The sequence below is a fragment of the Oncorhynchus mykiss genome, chromosome 22 (genome assembly GCF_013265735.2).
Source record: "Oncorhynchus mykiss isolate Arlee chromosome 22, USDA_OmykA_1.1, whole genome shotgun sequence".
NCBI lineage: Eukaryota > Metazoa > Chordata > Actinopteri > Salmoniformes > Salmonidae > Oncorhynchus > Oncorhynchus mykiss.
Genome location: NC_048586.1, coordinates 41,849,848 through 41,874,095, shown reverse-complemented (window position 1 = coordinate 41,874,095; position 24,248 = coordinate 41,849,848). Strand labels below are relative to the sequence as shown.

General features: G+C 41.8%; 1 protein-coding gene across 1 annotated transcript in view; it reads left to right on the top strand.

The window, feature by feature from the left end:
• Positions 1–24,248, top strand: part of LOC110502152 (contactin-associated protein-like 5) — a 101,287-nt gene that overhangs the window by 25,645 nt on the left and 51,394 nt on the right. Inside the window, exons 2-3 of the mRNA XM_036959343.1 lie at positions 20,950–21,060; positions 22,797–22,990. Coding sequence (XP_036815238.1) covers positions 20,950–21,060; positions 22,797–22,990 — 305 coding nt within the window. The remainder of the gene's footprint in view (positions 1–20,949; positions 21,061–22,796; positions 22,991–24,248) is intronic.

Below are 24,248 nucleotides of genomic sequence, written 5' to 3'. Positions count from 1 at the left end.
AGCCATTCACAAGACTAAGGAGATGATTGTGGGCTACAGGAAAAGGAGGACCGAGCACGCCCCCATTCTCATCGACGGGTTGTAGTGGAGCAGGTTGAGAGCTTCAAGTTCCTTGGTGTCCACATCAACAACAAACTAGAATGGTCCAAACCCACCAACACAGTCGTGAAGAGGGCACGACAAAGCCTATTCCCCCTCAGCAAACTAAAAAGATTTGACATGGGTCCTGAGATCCTTAAAAGGTTCTACAGCTGCAACGTCGAGAGCATCCTGACTGGTGGCATCACTGCCTGCTACGGCAATTACTACGGCTCAGCCTCCAACCGCAAGGCACTACAGCGGGTAGTGCGTACGGCCCAGTACATCACTGAGGCTAAGCTGCCTGCCATCCAGGACCTCTACACCAGGTAGTGTCAGAGGAAAGCCCTAAAAATTGTGAAAGGGGCGGCAGGGTAGTCCAGTGGTTAAAGTGTTGGACTAGTAACCGGAAGGTTGCAAGTTCAAACGCCCGAGCTGACAAGGTACAAATCTGTCGTTCTGCCCCTGAACAGGCAGTTAACCCACTGTTCCTAGGCCATCGTTGAAAATAAGAATTTGTTCGTAACTGACTTGCCTAGTTAAATAAAGGTTAAATAAAAAAAAATTAAAAGACCTCAGGCACCCAAGTCATAGACTGTTCTCTCTACTAACGCATAGGAAGCAGTACCGGAGTCTTGGACAAAAAGGCTTCTCATCAGTTTTTACCCCCAAGCCATACGACTCCTGAACAGGTAATCGAATGGCTACCTGAACAATTTGCATTGTGTGCCCCCCAACCCCTCTTTCACGCTGCTGCTAGTCTCTGTTTATCATATATGCATAGTCACTTTAACTACACATTCATGTACATACTACCTCAATTGGGCTGACCAACCAGTGCTCCCGCACATGTCCAATTCAAAATTAAATCTAGAATCGGCTTCCTATTTCGCAACAAAGCATCCTTCACTCATGCTGCCAAACATACCCTCGTAAAACTGACCGTCCTACCGATCCTCGACTTCTTCGCAATGTCATTTATCAAATAGCCTCCAACACTCTACTCAGCAAATTGGATGCAGTCTATCACAGTGCCATCCGTTTTGTCACCTAAGCCCCATATACTACCCACCACTGCGACCTGTATGCTCTCGTTGGCTGGCCCTCGCTTCATACTCGTCGCCAAACCCACTGGCTCCAGGTCATCTATAAGTCTTTGCTAGGTAAAGCCCCGCCTTATCTCAGCTCACTGGTCACTATAGCACTACCCACCCGTAGCACGCGCTCCAGCAGGTATATTTCATTGGTCACCCCCAAAGCCAATTCTTCCTTTGGCCGCCTTTCCTTCCAGTTCTCTGCTGCCAATGACTGGAACGAACTGCAAAAATCTCTGAAGCTGGAGACTCTTACCTCCCTCACCAGCTTTAAGCACCAGCTGTCAGAGCAGCTCACAGATCACTGCGCCTGTACATAGCTCATCTGTAAATAGCCCATCCAATCTACCTCATCCCCATACTGTATTTATTAATGTATCTTGCTCCTTTGCACCCCAGTATCTCTACTTGCACATTCATCCTCTGCACATTCTACCATTCCAGTGTTTAATTGCTATATTGTAATTACTTCGTCACCATGGCCTATTTCCTTACCTCTTACCTCTCTACTCTCTTTTCATCATATATGCATAGTCACTATAACCATATATACATGTACATACCACCTCGATCAGCCTGACTAACCGGTGTCTGTATGTAACCTCGCTACTTTTATAGCCTCACTACTGTTATTTTTCACTGTCTTTTTACTGTTGTTTTATTTCTTTACTTACCTATTGTTCTCCTAATAGAGCCTCTAAGTAAGCATTTCACTGTAAGCTGTTGTATTCGGCGCACGTGACAAATACACTTTGATTTGATATCACACAGACACATACCTCTGCATAGTCTGGCTCAGACACAGGTGTTTGGAGCATTCTAATATGCCACAGCTGGTGAGGTGTCAGGTTTGCCTCTGTTCTTAGAGTGATTATTCCAACTCTCTGTGAAATGTTGCAGATCTGCCCGCAGATGAGGTAGGAACACATATCCCACACAGAAGAGGTGGATAGAATTTGACAGGTCAAGGTAGCCTTCTTCTTCCAAACTGTGCAGCAAGTTGTAGTACGGACATGTCACAGCACTCCAAACATCTCTCCATAAGCGTTCCACTCTAACAGAGAGAAAGTAAAGGTTTTGTGGGGGGGGGACCTAATCTCCTCCATGAATCGTGAACACCGTGGTTATAGAAATGCAAGTTGTGTGTGCCTCTGTGAGTGGTTACTGACTGTATGTGACACAGACACCTATCTGAGTGTACCTGAAACATTTAAATATAGAGGGCTATGTGTCTCACCACTTGGTTATTGCAAGGCTAACCCCCAGGGAATTCATGACTTGGCAGCAACAGGGCTTGATAGTCCAGTGAAAATGGCTGAGTGTTTATGTGGTGTAAATCTTAAAATTAGCAGCTGACATGTTAATTTTTGTTTTAAATTAATGCATGTGAGACAGGTTCCATGTAGAACAAGACAGGCCAATAGGAAGAGAGAAAACAACACAGAACAGTTTAATTACCTCTGGTTATGGACACTTTTGCCAGCAATAAAGCTTCCATGGTCTGTTCCTTGGACAGTGACCATACATCTGGCAATATCTACATTTTCGACCCCATGATCAGCTCGCACTCTGAAAGTAAAGAAAATAGCTTCATTTTTTTGTAGATTGCAAACAATAACTGAGGTATGACCGTTCATTGTAAAACGGGATACGTCAATACAGCACAGAAAGCAGCCTTAGGAGGTTTGATGAGGAGATGTCAAGGGTTTGTATACAGAAAGTAACTCGTTACAATATGCATAATACAAGCCATTCTTTTTTTCATTCTACCGTATCAATATTTACCTTTAAGGCCATCCATTGCTGCCGACTCCATCCACCAAATAATAAACAAATAGTTGTGCACGAATTCAAATAAAACAAGCAGGGAGTTTCGAACTCTCAACCTTCTTGCCCGGAGTCCAGCTCACAATCAAATGTGCACCAAAAGCATGCTCAAACCTCAGAGTCGATAGAGCACGTCCTCGTGGTAGCTTGCTACTCAATGTAATAAAGTAATAACTTTTCAAATAAGTTACCTTACACATTATGTTGGATGACAATTTGTTAGCTACGCTGTCCTTATGAACCACAGCATATCATTACAGCAGTATGCACCGGTATGTTAGCTATCTACCTAACGTTAGTAGTTATACTTGAAACTTGACAGTATATTAACTATAGGCTATCTGACTATGCAACCTTTATTGACGTGATTATTCCCATCATTCGTAGCTTAGCTGAATGGTATAGTGATTGTGCGTTTTCAATGGACATTCAGGTGCTTTCGTAAATTTGTTCTGGCTATCTACTCCGATTTCAGATCACTCTTGTCTGAGTGTACCAGAGCGCAGTGAAGAGGCGATTCCGGGATGCTGGTCTTCTAGGCAGAGTTGCAAAGAAAAGCCATATCTCAGACTGGCCAATAAAAATAAAAGATTAAGATGGGCTAAATAGCACAGACACTGGACAGAGGAACTCTGCCTAGAAGGCCAGCATCCCGGAGTTGTTAATGTTGAGACGGGTGTTTTGCACATACTATTTAATGATGCTGCCAGTTGAGGACTTGTGAGGCATCTGTTTCTCAAACTAGACACTCTAATGTACTTGTCCTGTTGCTCAGTTGTGCACCAGGGCCTCCCACTCCTCTTTCTATTCTGGTTAGAGACAGTTTACGCTGTTCTGTGAAGGGAGTAGTACACAGCTTTGTACGAGATCTTCAGTTTCTTGCAATTTCTCACATGGAATAGCCTTCATTTCTCAGAACAAGAATAGACTGACGCGTTTCAGAAGAAAGTTATTTGTTTCTGGCCATTTTGAGCCTGTAATCGAACCCATAAATGCTGATACTCAGTTTTCAGCTATGCTAACATAATTGCAAAAGGGTTTGTGTGTGTGTGTGTGTGTGTGTGTGTATACACACACACACGCACGCTACCGTTCAAAAGTTTGAGGTCATTGAGAAATGTCCTTGTTATTTTTATATATATATATATATATATATATATATATATATATATATATATATATATATTACAGTTGAAGTCGGAAGTGTACATACACTAAGGAGATGATTGTGGGCTTCAGGAAACAGCAGAGGGAACAGTAGTGGAGAGGGTAGCAAGTTTTAAGTTCCTCGGCATACACATCACAGACAAACTGAATTGGTCCACTCACACAGACAGCATTGTGAAGAAGGCGCAGCAGCGCCTCTTCAACCTCAGGAGGCTGAAGAAATTTGGCTTGTCACCAAAAGCACTCACAAACTTCTACAGATGCACAATCGAGAGCATCCTGGCGGGCTGTATCACCGCCTGGTACGGCAACTGCTCCGCCCTCAACCGTAAGGCTCTCCAGAGGGTGGTGAGGTCTGCACAACGCATCACCGGGGGCAAACTACCTGCCCTCCAGGACACCTACACCACCCGATGTCACAGGAAGGCCATAAAGTTCATCAAGGACATCAACCACCCGAGCCACTGCCTGTTCACCCCGCTATCATCCAGAAGGCGAGGTCAGTACAGGTGCATCAAAGCTGGGACCGAGAGACTGAAAAACAGCTTCTATCTCAAGGCCATCAGACTGTTAAACAGCCACCACTAACATTGAGTGGCTGCTGCCAACACACTGACACTGACTCAACTCCAGCCACTTTAATAATGGGAATTGATGGGAAATGATGTAAATATATCACTAGCCACTTTAAACAATGCTACCTTATATAATGTTACTTACCCTACATTATTCATCTCATATGCATACGTATATACTGTACTCTATATCATCGACTGTATCCTTATGTAATACATGTATCACTAGCCATTTTAAACTATGCCACTTTGTTTACATACTCATCTCATTTGTACATACTGTACTCGATACCATCTACTGTATCTTGCCTATTCTGCTCTGTACCATCACTCATTCATATATCCTTATGTACATATTCTTTATCCCCTTACACTGTGTACAAGACAGTAGTTTTGGAATTGTTAGTTAGATTACTTGTTGGTTATTACTGCATTGTCGGAACTAGAAGCACAAGCATTTCGCTACACTCGCATTAACATCTGCTAACCATGTGTATGTGACAAATAAAATTTGATTTGATTTGATTTGACTTAGGTTGGAGTCATTAAAACTAGTTTTTCAACCACTCCACACATTTCTTGTTAACAAACTATAGTTTTGGCATGTCGGTTAGGATTTGTTTTTTTTTGGATCCGACTTCAACTGCATATACAGTTATACAGTTGATATATACAGTTATACAGTTGATATATACAGTTATACAGTTGATATATACAGTTGAAGTCGAACGTTTACATCCACCTTAGCCAAATATATTAAACTCAGTTTATCTCAATTCCTGACATTTAATCCTATTAAAAATGCTCTGTCTGTTACGCCCTGACCTTAGATTCTCTGTTTTTCTATATATTTTGGTTAGGTCAGGGTGTGACTAGGGTGGGTGCTCTAGTTGTTGTATGTCTAGGGTTTTTGTCATCTATGGTTTTTGTATGTCTATGTTGGCCTGATATGGTTCCCAATCAGAGACAGCTGTTTATCGTTGTCTCTGATTGGAGATCATACTTAGGTAGCCATTTTCCCCATTGTTAGTTGTGTGATCTTGTCTATGATTAGTTGCCTGTCAGCACTAGTTTGTATAGCTTCATGTTGTGTTTGGTTGTTTGTTGTTCATTCATTAAAAAGAGACTGTACGCTGCGTCTTGGTCCGATCCTTGATCGACACTCTCTTAGGTCAGTTAGGATCACCACTTAATTTTAAGAATGTGAAATGTCAGAATAATAGTAAGGAGAATAATTTATTTCAGCTTTTATTTCTTCCATCACATTCCCAGTGGGTCAGAAGTTTACATACACTCAATTTGAATTTGGTAGCATTGCCTTTAAATTGTTACACTTGGGTCAATTGTTTCGGGAAGCTTTCCGCAAGCTTCCCACAATAAGTTGGATGAATTGTGGCCCATTCCTCCTGACAGAGCTGGTGTAACTGAGTCAGGTTTGTAGGCCTTCTTGCTCGCACACGCTTTTTCAGTTCTGCCTAATTTTCTATAGGATTGAGGTCAGAGCTTTGTGATGGCCACTCCAATACCTTGACTTTATTGTCCTTAAGCCATTTTGCCACAACTTTGGAACTAAGCTTGGGGTCATTGTCCATTTGGAAGACCCATTTCCAACCAAGCTATAACGTCCTGACTGATGTCTTGAGATTTTGCTTCAATACATCCACATCATTTTTCTGCCTAATGATGCCACCTAATGATGCTATCCCTCCTGCAACAAGGCACCCCCACAACATGATGCTGCCACCCCGTGCTTCACAGTTGGGATGGTGTTCTTCGGCTTGCAAGCCTCCACCTTGTTCCTTCAAATATAATGATGGTCATTAGGTCCAAACAGTTCTATTTTTGTTTCATCAGACCAGAGGACATTTTTCCATAAAGTACGATCTTTGTCCCCATGTGCAATTGCAAACTGTAGTCTGGCTTTTTTGGGCGCTTTTGCAGCAGTGACTTGCTGAGTGACCTTTCAGGTTATGTCGATATAGGACTCTTTTTACTGTGGATATAGATACTTTTGTACCTGTTTCCTCCAGCATCTTCACAAGGTCCTTTGAAGTTCTGGGATTTATTTGCACTTTTCACACCAAAGTACGTTCATCTCTAGGAGTCAGAACGCGTGTCCTTTCTGAGTGGTATGATGGCTGTGTGTTCCCATGATGTTTAGTGTTGCGTACTATTGTTTGTACAGATGAACGTGGTACCTTCAGGCATTTGGAAATTGCTCCCAAGGATGAAAAAAACTTGTGGTCTACAATTTTTTTTCTGAGGTCTTTTTATTTTATTTTCCCATGATGTCAAGCAAAGAGGCACTGAGTTTGAACGTTGGCCTTGAAATACATCCACAGGTACACCTCCAATTGACTCAAAGGATGTCAATCAGAAGCTTCTAAAGCCGTGATATAATTTTCTGTAATTTTCCAAGCTGTTTAAAGGCACAGTCAACTTAGTGTATGTTTTGACCCACTGAAATTGTGTTACAGTGAATTATCAGTGAAATAAATAATCTGTCTGTTAACAATTGTTAGAAAAATCACTTGTGTCATTCACAAAGTAGATGTCCTAACTGACTTGCCAAAACTATAGTTTGTTAACAAGAAATTTGTGGAGTGGTTGAAAAATGAGTTTTAATGACTCCAACCGAAGAGTATGTAAACTTCTGTCTTCAACTGTATATAGGGAAGGTGATCAGGGATGTGATGGAGTACAGGTGAGTATGATGATGTGATGGTGACAGGTTTGCGCCATTATGAGCATCCTGGTGACCTAGAGCACCGGAGAAGGATTAAACGTGACAGAAACCCCTTCATGCAATGGGCGTCGCTGATATTGAGTCCAAACTTTTCACAGAAGCTGGACAACAATAATGTCCAATGTTAATAAAAAATGGAATTTCTGCAGACTGTTTTGCTGCTCGTGATATTCAATAAAATATTGGTGATATACATACTGTCTGGGCCAGCGCTGGCTAAATCAATGTCATAACCAATTGCGTTACCTCTAAGATCAGATTTTGGTTGGTCTTAAATATCCCTACTTGCTCTGAATGAAATTTGTATATTGGTACAAGTTTTTAAGGACACCTAAAATATTTCCTTCCACCTCTCCCACCTCAGCGTACACGAGCTGATGTTTGACAGGTAAATTGCCATATTGACATGCGTTTTTTACTCCTCCTTTACCGCCAGCTGAAAATAGAACCCTCTGTGTTACTTCTCCTTTGAGCATTGATTTGAGAATTCTCACCACCTGTGAAAAATGACTTGAATTAATGAAGTGTGTGATAGTCATGTGATCTGTCGGTCTATAAGTAATCCTACACATGTCAGCCCTCAGATCAGTTATCGCTACTTTCTCTCTCTCTCTGAACTGTTTTGCTGCTCGCTCTATCGAACACATTATTGGATATAAAGTGATACGGTACAGCGCTGTGTTTCTCAATCACATGTATCGACCTACACTTTCTCGAATTCAGCCTGTGTCTGTAGCCTAATAGTCAACTGATACCTCAGCCATGGCTCTGCCAGAACAGAGATGAGATGGACCAGTCTATTAATCCATGTGAGGTATCAGATGCTAGTCTATCTATACCAACCGGAGACATAGACACATTCTGTACTGGATTATACCGTTGTTCCTCTGGATCCTGGTGGAACTGAGGCATTATGGAAAGACAGGGGGCTAGACACAGGGGTAGACGGGGTGGGGGGGTAGACGAGGAGGGGGTAGACAGGTGTAGATGGGTTTTAGATGGGGTGGGGGGGGTAGACAGGTGTAGATGGGTGGTAGACGGGGTGGGGGATAGACGAGGAGGGGGTAGACAGGTGTAGATGGGTGGTAGACGGGGTGGGGGGGTAGACGAGGAGGGGGTAGACAGGTGTAGATGGGTGAGGGGGTAGACATGTGTAAATGGGTGAGGAGACGGGGTGGGGGGGTAGACGAGGAAGGGGTGGACAGGTGTAGATGGGTGGTAGACGTGGTGGGTGGGGTAGACAAGGAGGTAGGTGGGTGCGTAGAGGAGCGCGCAGACATTGGGGTAGACTGGGGGGTAGACTGAGGGTGGACAGGGGGGTAGACTAGGGGTGGACAGGGGGGTAGACTGGGGGTGGACAGAAGGCGTTGACAGGAGGTAGACAGCACCTGCTGTGGCTAACACTCGGGAAGCTCCTTTGAGTGTCTAAGTCTCAGGGGGACAGTCTTTCTTTATACTTCCGTAGATATAATACTGAGACAGAGACACTTTCACCTTAACAGACAGTATAATGGTGTTCCTTCTGTTTAGTGTCAGTATTTAAACAGCTCTCCATCCTCCACTCCCACCATGCTGCTTAGACATTGTCAGGTGTACAGAGGCCTGAAACGGAGCAAAAAATATTACAGCTGCATACGCTACATACAATATGCAGTTTGTTGATTTCTTTGTGGAGCACAGTTTGTTTAGAACAAAGAGTTTGGAGGGAATAGGGGCTAACGAGCAGCGTCAGGGATGGAAGTCAATTCAGGGGCATTTGTGTTGTAAAAAGTATTCGCATATTTTCAAGAGAGCAAGTTAGTTTTCAAATTCATCATCCACCGTAGAGATCCACTGAAAAAGTGACAAAATATAGTGTGAAAAGTAGAATTAAGGGCAGTGTTTAGTGGATAGATAGGCATAGACTGTTCTCTCTGCTACCGCACGGCAAGCGGTACCGATGCACCAAGTCTGGAACCAACAGGACTCTGAACAGCTTCTACTCCCAAGCCAGAAGACACCTAAATAGTTAGTCCGGGTAGCTATTGGTTAACTATATAGCTATCTGTGTATTTTGACTCATCACACACAGTGCTGCTACTGTTTATTATCTATCCTGTTGTCTAGTCACTTTACCCCTACCTACAGTATACTGCTGTTACTGTCTATTATCTATCCTTTACCCCTACCTACAGTATACTGCTGCTACTGTCTATTATCTATCCTTTACCCCTACCTACAGTATACTGCTGCTATGTCTGTTATCTATCCTGTTGTCTAGTCACTTTACCCCTACCTAAAGTATACTGCTGGTATGTCTATTATCTATCCTGTTGTCTAGTCACGTTATCCCTACCTACAGTATACTGCTGCTATGTCTATTATCTATCCTGTTGTCTAGTCACTTTATCCCTACCTACAGTATACTGCTGCTACTGTCTATTATCTATCCTGTTGTCTAGTCACTTTACCCCTACCTACAGTATACTGCTGCTACTGTCTATTATCTATCCTGTTGTCTAGCCACTTTACCCCTACCTACAGTCTACTGCTGCTACTGTCTATGATCTATCCTGTTGTCTAGTCACTTTACCCTTACCTACAGTATACTGCTGTTACTGTCTATTATCTATCCTGTTGTCTAGTCACTTTACCCCTACCTACAGTAGACTGCTGTTACTGTCTTATCTATCCTGTTGTCTAGTCACTTTACCCCTACCTACAGTATACTGCTGTTACTGTCTATTATCTATCCTGTTGTCTAGTCACTTTACCCCTACCTACAGTAGACTGCTGTTACTGTCTATTATATATCCTGTTGTCTAGTCACTTTATTCCTACCTATATTTGTTTTTATCCTTTAACAGGGAAGACTTATTGAGACCTAGGTCTCTTTTACAAATGTTCCCTGTATAATACAATGTAAATATACACATTATACCCAAACTATATCCTATCTATCAATCTATCAATATACTGTATCAATCTAATCAAAATACAAAAACCAAGTCATGGGAAGCACAAATAAAACATCACAAATCATCCTGAAAAACAGTTACATTCCTCCACCAATAAGTCCCTAATCAATACTTTAAATTGCCTGAACGGCACCAGAACATCAACTTAAAATGTATTTTGAATTCTGTTCCAGCAACTCTGTACATTAAAACGTAAAGCAGGTGACATATCTACCTCAGTTACCTCGTACCCAGGCACATCTACTCGGTACTGGTACCCCGTTCTTTTTCTATTGTGTCTACATTTTTTCCCTCTCTCTCTGCATTATTGGGAAGGGCCTGCGAGTAAGCATTTCACTGTTAGTCTACACCTGTTGTTTATGATGCATGTGACAAATTACATTTGATTTGATTTGACTAAATGAGATACGGGTCATTGTTTTACATGACAAAATATGTCCTTTATGGTCCTTGTTATTAATTGGTGTACAGCGTATAGGCCAAATAGGAAGGAGAGAGCTCACTGTGTGCATCTAAATGTGTTCACAGCCATCCATCTTACCATGCATAACTGCATGATGGCACACCTTGGGGAACATAGGGGGGGTGGAGGGAAGTGCTGCTTCTTTTCTTTTTATCCCAAACACAATCAATGATAACCCCAGCTATGTTCTACTAGCCTGGAGGTATCAAGATGTCTCTGACTGTTGTGGGTTCTCACATCACACAGTGCTGCTACAGTATGCCCTAACAGGATCTGAGCTCTGAGTTTATACAAGGGCCTGTTGGTTTGGCTTTCTTTGTGTGCATTTATGTCCTTTCTCTCAAATTGTGTGTGTGTGTGTGTGTGTGCACAAACACGCTTATGAGTGTGTGTGGTTTAAGATCTAAACCTCATCCACTTTGCATAGCGAGTTTGCCGTGGCACGATCACATTCATAGCTTGGAGAGATTTTAAATTATCCAAGGGCAAGGAGGCACTGAGCAGAGCAGTGCAGCTCTACAGGCAAACCATCCTTTGACCATAATTCTTCCTGATTGACAGCCCAGCGTTTTATCTCAGTGGCAAAAACTAGATGGAGCCTATAAACAAAAACACTGTTCATAAAACAAGTATTATTATAAGTGAACTACCGATATTGTCTTTGTATTCAGGTACCTGTAAGAGTTATGTCCTTACCGATTGCTTTACGTTTGCTGCTGTGGCATAACAGTTGTATTGCTTTACCCTTTCCACTGTACCAAGGTCTCATACTGCATGTGTTTTATATTTTGGTGTAATGGAGCAGGAGGTGAAAGACTAACCTGACATTTATGAGGATGTTGCCAAGCCCCTGGTTTGTGAGAAGGACATCAGGATCAAAGGTGGTGGCTTTGTGTGGAAGGGGCCCCATGATCCCCAGGGCCTGATGGATTGTGTGAGATTATATAAAAAGACATGGATGGATATATATATATATATACAGTGCCTTGCGAAAGTATTCGGCCCCCTTGAACTTTGCGACCTTTTGCCACATTTCAGGCTTCAAACATAAAGATATAAAACTGTATTTTTTTGTGAAGAATCAACAACAAGTGGGACACAATCATGAAGTGGAATGACATTTATTGGATATTTCAAACTTTTTTAACAAATCAAAAACTGAAAAATTGGGCATGCAAAATTATTCAGCCCCTTTACTTTCAGTGCAGCAAACTCTCTCCAGAAGTTCAGTGAGGATCTCTGAATGATCCAATGTTGACCTAAATGACTAATGATGATAAATACAATCCACCTGTGTGTAATCAAGTCTCCGTATAAATGCACCTGCACTGTGATAGTCTCAGAGGTCCGTTAAAAGCGCAAAGAGCATCATGAAGAACAAGGAACACACCAGGAAGGTCCGACATACTGTTGTGAAGAAGTTTAAAGCCGGATTTGGATACAAAAATATTTCCCAAGCTTTAAACATCCCAAGGAGCACTGTGCAAGCGATAATATTGAAATGGAAGAAGTATCAGACCACTGCAAATCTACCAAGACCTGGCCGTCCCTCTAAACTTTCAGCTCATACAAGGAGAAGACTGATCAGAGATGCAGCCAAGAGGCCCATGATCACTCTGGATGAACTGCAGAGATCTACAGCTGAGGTGGGAGACTCTGTCCATAGGACAACAATCAGTCGTATATTGCACAAATCTGGCCTTTATGGAAGAGTGGCAAGAAGAAAGCCATTTCTTAAAGATATCCATAAAAAGTGTTGTTTAAAGTTTGCCACAAGCCACCTGGGAGACACACCAAACATGTGGAAGAAGGTGCTCTGGTCAGATGAAACCAAAATTGAACTTTTCGGCAACAATGCAAAACGTTATGTTTGGCGTAAAAGCAACACACCATCCCCACTGTCAAACATGGTGGTGGCAGCATCATGGTTTGGGCCTTCTTTTCTTCAGCAGGGACAGGGAAGATGGTTAAAATTGATGGGAAGATGGATGGAGCCAAATACAGGACCATTCTGGAAGAAAACCTGATGGAGTCTGCAAAAGACCTGAGACTGGGATGGAGATTTGTCTTCCAACAAGACAATGATCCAAAACATAAAGCAAAATCTACAATGGAATGGTTCAAAAATAAACATATCCAGGTGTTAGAATGGCCAAGTCAAAGTCCAGACCTGAATCCAATCGAGAATCTGTGGAAAGAACTGAAAACTGCTGTTCACAAATGCTCTCCATCCAACCTCACTGAGCTCGAGCTGTTTTGCAAGGAGGAATGGGAAAAAATGTCAGTCTCTCGATGTGCAAAACTGATAGAGACATACCCCAAGCGACTTACAGCTGTAATCGCAGCAAAAGGTGGCGCTACAAAGTATTAACTTAAGGGGGCTGAATAATTTTGCACACCCAATTTTTCAGTTTTTGATTTGTTACAAAAGTTTGAAATATCCAATAAATGTCGTTCCACTTCATGATTGTGTCCCACTTGTTGTTGATTCTTCACAAAAAAAATACAGTTTTATATCTTTATGTTTGAAGCCTGAAATGTGGCAAAAGTTTGCAAAGTTCAAGGGGGCCGAATACTTTCGCAAGGCACTGTATATAAATAGATGGAGATATTAATAGATAGAGAGATAAGAGATACTGTAGATATAGATATCTATATAAATAGATAGAGATAGATATATACTGTACATTGATATAGATATAGATAGAGATATAAATAAATAGATATATATAAATAGATAGAGATGTAATAGATAGAGAAAGATAAATAGAGAGATATATAGAGCTATAAATAGAGAGAGATAAATAGATGCAATAGTTAGAGAGAGAGTCATGCTTAGAGTGAGTAGTGAGCATGGATTAAAGTAAGGATGAAACTCAAAATTGATAACATTTAAACAGATTTGTCACAAAATGTTTAATAACATTGAGATTACAACTTTTTTTGTAGTTGTGAAGTCATGTTGGGAATTGTCTCTGATGTTGTGCATCTGTGGCTATAGCGCTGCATGTTTATATCTGGGTCTTTAAAAGAACAGCTCGATCCATTTCAGTCGATCTGTAAATCAACGTTCAGGGACATTTCCTCGCAAGTGATCTAAGTGCTGCAAATTTAGGTCAGATGAAATGCAGTGGGCTGTCCTCAAAGACACTTCCGCAGTATCAAACAGCCTTCCGATGTCATTTTGAACATGACGTTGTTTTCTACCAAATTAATGGTCATTATTCAGTGGAAATGTTTCTAGGAGGATAGCTCCAGCATGGATGTCATCCAAAACAAAATCATGTAATGGGTATCAGTTGTGTAAAGTACTTAAGTAAAAAATACTTTAAAGTACTACTTAACTATTTTGGGGGGGTATCTGTATTTTACTTTACTATTTTACTTTTACTTCACTACATTCCTAAATAAAATAATGTACTTTTTACTCCATACATTTTTCCTGACACCCAAAAGTACTCATTACTTTATGACAGGAAAATTGTCAAATTCACTCACTTATCAAGAGGACATCCCTGGTCATCCTTTCTGCCTCTGATCTGACAGACTCACTAAAAAGAGAACATCCCTGGTCATCCCCTGCCTCTGATCTGACAGACTCACTAAACAGAGAACATCCCTGGTCATCCCTACTGCCTCTGATCTGGCAGACTCACTAAACAGAGAACATCCCTGGTCATCCCTACTGTCTCTGATTTGGAGGACTCACTAAACAGAGAACATCCCTGGTCATCTCTACTGCCTCTGATCTGACAGACTCACTAAACAGAGAACATCCCTGGTCATCCTTTCTGCCTCTGATCTGACAGACTCACTAAACAGAGAACATCCCTGGTCATCCCCTGCCTCTGATCTGGCAGACTCACTAAACAGAGAACATCCCTGGTCATCCCTACTGCCTCTGATCTGACAGACTCACTAAACAGAGAACATCCCTGGTCATCCCCTGCCTCTGATCTGGCAGACTCACTAAACAGAGAACATCCCTGGTCATCCCTACTGCCTCTGATCTGACAGACTCACTAAACAGAGAACATCCCTGGTCATCCCCTGCCTCTGATCTGGCAGACTCAGTAAACACAAATGCTTCATTTGTAAGTTATGTCCGAGTGTTGGAGTTTTTTTTTTAAATGCCGATTGGTTTGCTTAATATAAGACATTTGAAATAATGTATACTTTTACTTTTGACACTTAAGTACATTTTAGCAATTACATGTACTTTTGATACTTTAGGTATTTTTTAAAACCAAATACTTTTAGACTTTTACTCAAGTAGTATTTTACTGGGTGATTTGCTTTTACTTGAGTCATTTTCTATTAATGTATTTTTACTTTTACTCAAGTATGACAATTTAGTACTTTTTGGCAGGCAGGGCTAGTTCCACCCTGCTCACTGCTCTTATTGGGGCCTGGCAGGCAGGGCTAGTTCCACCCTGCTCACTGCTCTTATTGGGGCCTGGCAGGCAGGGCTAGCTCCACCCTGCTCACTGCTCTTATTGGGGCCTGGCAGGCAGGGCTAGTTCCACCCTGCTCACTGCTCTTATTGGGGCCTGGCAGGCAGGGCTAGTTCCACCCTGCTCACTGCTCTTATCGGGGGCCTGGTAGGCAGGACTAGTTCCACCCTGCTCACTGCTCTTATCGGGGGCCTGGTAGGCAGGACTAGTTCCACCCTGCTCACTGCTCTTATCGGGGCCTGGTAGGCAGGACTAGTTCCACCCTGCTCACTGCTCTTATCGGGGCCTGGTAGGCAGGACTAGTTCCACCCTGCTCACTGCTCTTATCGGGGCCTGGTAGGCAGGACTAGTTCCACCCTGCTCACTGCTCTTATCGGGGCCTGGTAGGCAGGGCTAGTTCCACCCTGCTCACTGCTCTTATCGGGGCCTGGTAGGCAGGACTAGTTCCACCCTGCTCACTGCTCTTATCGGGGCCTGGTAGGCAGGACTAGTTCCACCCTGCTCACTGCTCTTATCGGGGCTTGGTAGGCAGGACTAGCTCCACCCTGCTCACTGCTCTTTAAAAAATATATATTTCACCTTTATTTAACCAGGTAGGCCAGTTGAGAACAAGTTCTAATTTACAGCAAGATCGACATCATTGGTACAGTGGGGCAAAAAAGTATTTAGTCAGCCACCAATTGTGCAAGTTCTCCCACTTAAAAAGATGAGAGAGGCCTGTAATTTTCATCATAGGTACACTTCAACTATGACATACAAAATGAGAAAGAAAATCCAGAAAATCACATTGTAGGATTTTTTATGAATTTATTTGCAAATTATGGTGGAAAATAAGTATTTGTTCAATAACAAAAATGATCTCAATACTTTGTTATATACCCTTTGTTGGCAATGACAGAGGTCAAACGTTTTCTGTAAGTCTTCACAAGGTTTTCACACACTGTTGCTGGTATTTTGGCCCATTCCTCCATGCAGATCTCCTCTAGAGCAGTGATGTTTTGGGGCTGTTGTTGGGCAACACAGACTTTCAACTCGCTCCAAAGATTTTCTATGGGGTTGAGATCTGGAGACTGGCTAGGCCACTCCAGGACCTTGAAATGTTTCTTACGAAGCCACTCCTTCGTTGCCCGGCCGGTGTGTTTGGGATCATTGTCATGCTGAAAGACCCAGCCACGTTTATGCTTCAATGCCCTTGCTGATGGAAGGAGGTTTTCACTCAAAATCTCACGATACATGGCCCCATTCATTATTTCCTTTACACGGATCAGTCGTCCTGGTCCCTTTGCAGAAAAACAGCCCCAAAGCATGATGTTTCCACCCCCATGCTTCACAGTAGGTATGGTGTTCTTTGGATGCAACTCAGCATTCTTTGTCCTCCAAACACGATGAGTTTAGTTTTTACCAAAAAGTTATATTTTGGTTTCATCTGACCATATGACATTTTCCCAATCTTCTTCTGGATCATCCAAATGCTCTCTAGCAAACTTCAGACGGGCCTGGACATGTACTGGCTTAAGCAGGGGGACACGTCTGGCACTGCAGGATTTGAGTCTCTGGCGGCGTAGTGTGTTACTGATGGTAGGCTTTGTTACTTTGGTCCCAGCTCTCTGCAGGTCATTCACTAGGTCCCCCCGTGTGGTTCTGGGATTTTTGCTCACCGTTCTTGTGATAATTTTGACCCCACGGGGTGAGATCTTGCGTGGAGCCCCAGATCGAGGGAGATTATCAGTGGTCTTGTATGTCTTCCATTTCCTAATAATTGCTCCCACAGTTGATTTCTTCAAACCAAGTTGCTTACCTAGTGCAGATTCAGTCTTCCCAGCCTGGTGCAGGTCTACAATTTTGTTTCTGGTGTCCTTTGACAGCTCTTTGGGCTTGGCCATAGTGGAGTTTGGAGTGTGACTGTTTGAGGTTGTGGACAGGTGTCTTTTATACCGATAACAAGTTCAAATAGGTGCCATTAATATAGGTAACGAGTGGAGGACAGAGGAGCCTCTTAAAGAAGAAGTTACAGGTCTGTGAGAGCCAGAAATCTTGCTTGTTTGTAGGTGACCAAATACTTATTTTCCACCATAATTTGCAAATAAATTCATTAAAAATCCTACAATGTGATTTTCTGGATTTTTTTCTCTCATTTTGTCTGTCATAGTTGAAGTGTACCTATGATGACAATTACAGGCCTCTCTCATCTTTTTAAGTGGGAGAACTTGCACAATTGGTGACTGACTAAATACTTTTTTTGCCCCAGTGTATATACAGAGAAAAGAGACGGCCCGAGAATTGAACCCCGTGGCACCCCCATAGAGACTGCCAGAGTTCCGGACAACAGGCCCTCCGATTTGACACACTCAACTCTATCTGAGAAGTAGTTAGTGAACCAGACGAAGCAGTCATTAGAGAAACCAAGGCTGTTTAGTCTGCCAATACGAATACGGTGATTGACAGAGCCAAAAGCCTTGGCCAGGTCGATGAAGATGGCTGCACAGTACTGTCTTTTATCGATGGTGGTTATGATATCGTTTAGGACCTTGAGCGTGGCTGAGGTGAGCCCATGACCAGCTGGGAAAGCAGATTGCATAGCGGAGAAGGTACGGTGGGATTCGAAATGGTCAGTGATCTGTTTGTTCACTTGGCCTTCGAAGACTTTAGAAAGGCAGGGCAGGATGGATGTAGGTTTGTAACAGTTTGGGTCTAGAGTGTTTCCCCATTTGAAGAGGGGGATGATTGGGACCTGGCGGGCAGGGCAAGCTCAGCCTCGCTCACTGCTCTTTTTGGGGCCTGGCGGGCAGGGCTGTATCAGTGGAAGATGAGACTGACACGTTCAGATCACTGGCCTCTTAATCTCCTTCTGCCTGTTGGAAGTACTCTAATCTCACACTGATGGATTAGGGGAACACGATTGACATACGGCCACATACACATACACACACAGGGCTGCCGATTGTGTTGTGCATTCTACTGTCCTCTTTGGAAGGGTCACTGCTTGAGTTAATGGACTGCTGGGGAGAGATTTATGGAGTGGATAAGTGAGGCAACCCCCCTATTTTAGCAATACATGGCTTTAGACCCCATAGTGTGCTGTACTTGCAGTCAAACATTATTTTCCACAAAATGGTGAACAGAAGTCAAGATGATAATTCCGTTTCAGTTACTATTCTTAAAGTAGCATTTTTCTTATTTCTTACTTCTTCTTTTTTCATGCTCTGTCTAACAAGCATGGTAGTAGATTATAGTACAAGGGTGTCAACCTCATTTTGCCCCATGGGCTGTATTCAATCTTAATCAAGGTCCTGTCTGTAATAATTGTTAATATTTTCTAGCCATCAACATTTAAAAACATATTCCTCTATCCATATTTGTTTTTAATTTTGATGCTCTCTGACTGTCATTTTGGTGATTTTTAGTTAGCTGGACAGAGTCAATTATTTTAAGAGTGTATACATTTACAGTAACAGTCAAGAGTTAGGACACACCTACTTATTCAATGATGTTTCTTTATTTTTACTGTTTTCTACATTGTGGAATAATAGTGAAGACATCAAAACTATCAAATAACACATATGAAATCATGTTGTAACCATAAAAGTGTTAAACAAATCAACATATATTTTATATTTGAGATCCTTCAAAGTAGCCACCCTTTGCCTTGATGACAGATTTGCACACTCTTGGCATTCTCTCAACCAGCTTCATGAGGTAGTCACTGGGAAATGCATTTCAATTCACTATTATTCTACAATGTAGAATGTGTGTCCAAACTTTTAACTGGTACTGTAGGTTCATTATTATTAATACACAGTTTCGATTTGGTTTTAGTCATTTTAGATTGTTTGCATTTTTACCTTAAAAAACAATTATATAATATATACAGTGGCTTGCGAAAGTATTCACCCCCTTGGCATTTTTACTATTTTGTTGCCTTACAACCTGGAATTAAAATGGATTTTTGGGGGGTTTGTATCATTTGATTTACACAAAATGTATACCACTTTGAAGATGCAAAATATTTTTCATTGTGAAAGAAGACAAAAAAATGGAAAACTTGAGCATGCATAACTTTTCATCCCCCCAAAGTCAATACTTTGTAGAGGCACCTTTTGCAGCAATTACAGCTGCAAGTTTCTTGATGTATGTCTCTATAAACTTGGCACATATAGCTACTGGGATTTTTGCCCATTCTTCAAAGCAACCCTGCTCCAGCTCCTTCAAGTTGGATGGGTTCCACTGGTGTACATCAATCTTTAAGTCATACCACAGATTCTCAATTGGATTGATGTCTGGACTTTGACTAGGCCATTCCAAGACATTTAAATGTTTCCCCTTATATCACTCGAGTGTTGCTTTAGCAGTACGCTTAGGGTCATTGTCCTGCTGGAAGGTGAACCTCTGTCCCAGTCTCAAATCTCTGGAAGACTGAAACAGGTTTCCCTCAAGAATTTCCCTGTATTTAGCGCCATCCATCATTCTTTCAATTCTGACCAGTTTCCCCGTGCCTGCCGATGAAAAACATGGATGGTGTTCTCGGGGTATTGGGTTTGCGCCAGACATAGCGTTTTCCTAGATGGCCAAAAATATCAATTTTAGTCTCATCTGACCAGAGTGCCGCCTTCCATATGTTTGAGGAGTCTCCCACAAACACCAAACGTGTTTGCTCATTTTTTTCTTTTAGCAATGATTTTGTACTTGCCCCCTCTTCCATAAAGCCCAGCTCTTTGGAGTGCACGGCTTAAAGTGGTGCTATGGACAGATCATCCAATGTCCGCGTTGGAGCTTTTCAGCTCCTTCTGGGTTCTTTGGTCTCTTTGTTGCCTCTCTGATTAATGCAAACCTTGCCTGGTCTGTGAGTTTTGGTGGGCGGCCCTATCTTAGCAGGTTTGTTGGGGTGGCATATTCACCATATTTAAATTGGGCTCCGTGGGATATTCAAAGTTTCTGATATATTTCTATAACCCAACCCTGATCTGTACTTCTCCGCAACTTTGTCCCTGACCTGTTTGGAGCGCTCCTTGGTCTTCATGGTGCCGCTTGCTTGGTGGTGGCCCTTGCTTGGTGGTGTTGCAGACTCTGGGGCCTTTCAGAACAGGTGTATATATACTGAGATCATGTGACAGATCATGTGACACTTAGATTGCACACAGGTGGACTTTATTTAACTAATTATGAATGTGACTTCTGAAGGTAATTGTTTGCACCAGATCTTATTTAGGGGCTTTATAGCAAAGGGGGTGAATACATATTCACACACCACTTCTCCGTAATGCAACAAAATTCGAAACACGTACGTACGTACTTATTTTCCACCATAATTTGCAAATAAATTCATTAATAATCCTACAATGTGATTTTCTGAATTTTTTTCCCTCATTTTGTCTGTCATAGTTGCAGTGTACCTATGATGAAAAGTACAGGCCTCTCTCATCTTTTTAAGTGGGAGAACTTGCACAATTGGTGGCTGACTAAATACTTTTTTGCCCCACTATATGATTTTTTACGTTTGACACCCCTGTTCTATCAGATGATGCTGGTCCTAAAGGTCTATATATTATACCCAATCATGAACTAATGTACTCTCTATTTTACTCTTACAGATATCTGCAATGGCCCATTGGTATCCATGCTGCCCCGGGGCTCTTTTGTGAGCTCCTCTCAGTCCTCTGTCAGTTATGCTCCACACTTCTCCAAGATCAACAGAAGAGATGGTGAGTTACAATGGAAAGTTATATTTTTTAATTTCATGTAATAGTCTGAACCCTGAAATGCGCTATCCTTCAAACATATTAGGACTTTGTTCAGTAACTAGTTACGAACAAAACAAATACTTCCGTGTTAATATTGAGGAATAGAAATGCTCTCTCTTGTATACAAACCTAAAAATATTGAATCAATAATGCACTTTGTGAAATAAGCACCAGAGGTAGATAGATCTATGTACCCTGAAAAAAAAATATATGGATAAGATAACTACAACATTTAAAAACAAATATATACATATATATATATATATATATATATATATATATATATATATATATATATATATATATATATATATATATATATATATATATATATATATATGCATATATATATATATATATATATATATATATATATATATATATATATGCATATACATATACATATATGAACCTTTCAGTCAATATATCTATACCAGGTCGAGAGTCTCCTCTTTCAGATGCAGTTGGAACTGAGTTGATAGCCCATATCGCTCCATAGTTAGAGCTAAAAGTCAGATGGCACTATTTTTAAACATCAAATGTTACTATGAATATGTAATATGTAAACAAATATATATGCTTATTTTGGCGAATTAAAACCATTTACTTGTGTTACAAATAGGTAAATCAAATAAAAAGTGTTACTGATTTCAGAGCCGCCGGGTATTTTTGTTGGCTGTAATACTAGGAGATCATATTCAAAAGATCTTCATCCAGGATTAGTTAACTATAATGTTATTATTGAATTAAGATGGAGATAAACTATCTCCACCTCATGGGCATCTTAAAAAGAGAGGTTTTCAGATAAATCCGTGATGCTGTCCTGTTTGCACGTCAGCACCGTTTAGACAATTTAAAAAATGTTGCTCTTAGCCCTAACAACAAGGGTCACAGGTCAGTAAATTAATCTACATATAATTCTACTTTATGTAACTAGATAATGATTTTCAATGACTTGGAGTGTGACCGACTCCAGGTTATTTGGACCTCGGCTACAGTACGTGTGTCTATAACAACCAGAATGATCCTGCTCTGTAAACGATGCTTCCTCAGTGGCTCAGAACCTGGTTTGATATGCTGCACTCATCTGCTCCCATGGTGGTGTGTCCCAGCCCTAAGCAGCTGAGTAATGAACCTTCCTGCCAGAGCTGACCTGTTTCTTCAGCTTGATAGCTGGGTGGCTTGTGGGGTCTGACTCTACTAATTGTACACAGCACTGCCATATCACACTTTCACATTAGTGTTTGGAAGTAGCTTATGTTTTTTTTATTCACCAGTGTATGAAGTGCACTGATGCATCTGAAATGTTATTTAAGCCAAATGGTGTGTTTTCACAATCTATATCTCTCCAGATAGAGGGGTTTAGTTCATACAGCATGATGGAGGGGGTTAGTTCATACAGCATGATGGAGGGGGTTAGTTCATACAGCATGATAGAGGAGGTTAGTTCATGCAGCATGATGGAGGGGGTTAGTTCATAATTGCACAACAATCAATTCAACCCGCTATACAGAGGATCCTAGCGTACACATGATACTCTCCATGCAGACAGCAATGCAATAATTTAGCAGCAATTACATTGCAAGTAGGCGAGGCCCACAGGGTAAAGGTTATCTTGACTCAAGACAGAACAATTCGATCCAAACTGTGCATTGACTGAATTCTAAAAGGAATGTTTCTCTCGCTGGTCTCCCGAGGAGCGGGAGGCTGGTCTCCCCAGGTGACAGATAGACATCCTTGGCTGCAGCTGGACCTCAGAGACAGGATAGAGGTGACGGCCGTCGCCACACAGGGGCGCTACGGAAGCTCAGACTGGGTCAGCGGCTACCTGCTCCTGTTCAGTGACACAGGCCGAGCCTGGAAGCAGTACCGACAGGAGGACGGGGTGGGGGTGAGTTGCATCATACTGTAGATTTACTGTTACTTGTGAGAGGCTCGATCAGCATTAATATGACATATTGATTGTGGCTTCAATCAATGTACAGTGCCTTGCGAAAGTATTCGGCCCCCTTGAACTTTGCAACCTTTTTCCACATTTCAGGCTTCAAACATAAAGATATAAAACTGTATTTGTTTGTGAAGAATCAACAACAAGTGGGACACAATCATGAAGTGGAACGACATTTATTGGATATTTCAAACTTTTTTAACAAATCAAAAACTGAAAAATTGGGCGTGCAAAATTATTCAGCCCCCTTAAGTTAATACTTTGTAGCGCCACCTTTGCTGCGATTACAGCTGTAAGTCGCTTGGGGTATGTCTCTATCAGTTTTGCACATCGAGAGACTGACATTTTTTCCCATTCCTCCTTGCAAAACAGCTCGAGCTCAGTGAGGTTGGATGGAGAGCATTTGTGAACAGCAGTTTTCAGTTCTTTCCACAGATTCTCGATTGGATTCAGGTCTGGACTTTGACTTGGCCATTCTAACACCTGGATATGTTTATTTTTGAACCATTCCATTGTAGATTTTGCTTTATGTTTTGGATCATTGTCTTGTTGGAAGACAAATCTCCATCCCAGTCTCAGGTCTTTTGCAGACTCCATCAGGTTTTCTTCCAGAATGGTCCTGTATTTGGCTCCATCCATCTTCCCATCAATTTTAACCATCTTCCCTGTCCCTGCTGAAGAAAAGAAGGCCCAAACCATGATGCTGCCACCACCATGTTTGACAGTGGGGATGGTGTGTTGCTTTTACGCCAAACATAACGTTTTGCATTGTTGCCGAAAAGTTCAATTTTGGTTTCATCTGACCAGAGCACCTTCTTCCACATGTTTGGTGTGTCTCCCAGGTGGCTTGTGGCAAACTTTAAACAACACTTTTTATGGATATCTTTAAGAAATGGCTTTCTTCTTGCCACTCTTCCATAAAGGCCAGATTTGTGCAATATACGACTGATTGTTGTCCTATGGACAGAGTCTCCCACCTCAGCTGTAGATCTCTGCAGTTCATCCAGAGTGATCATGGGCCTCTTGGCTGCATCTCTGATCAGTCTTCTCCTTGTATGAGCTGAAAGTTTAGAGGGACGGCCAGGTCTTGGTAGATTTGCAGTGGTCTGATACTTCTTCCATTTCAATATTATCGCTTGCACAGTGCTCCTTGGGATGTTTAAAGCTTGGGAAATATTTTTGTATCCAAATCCGGCTTTAA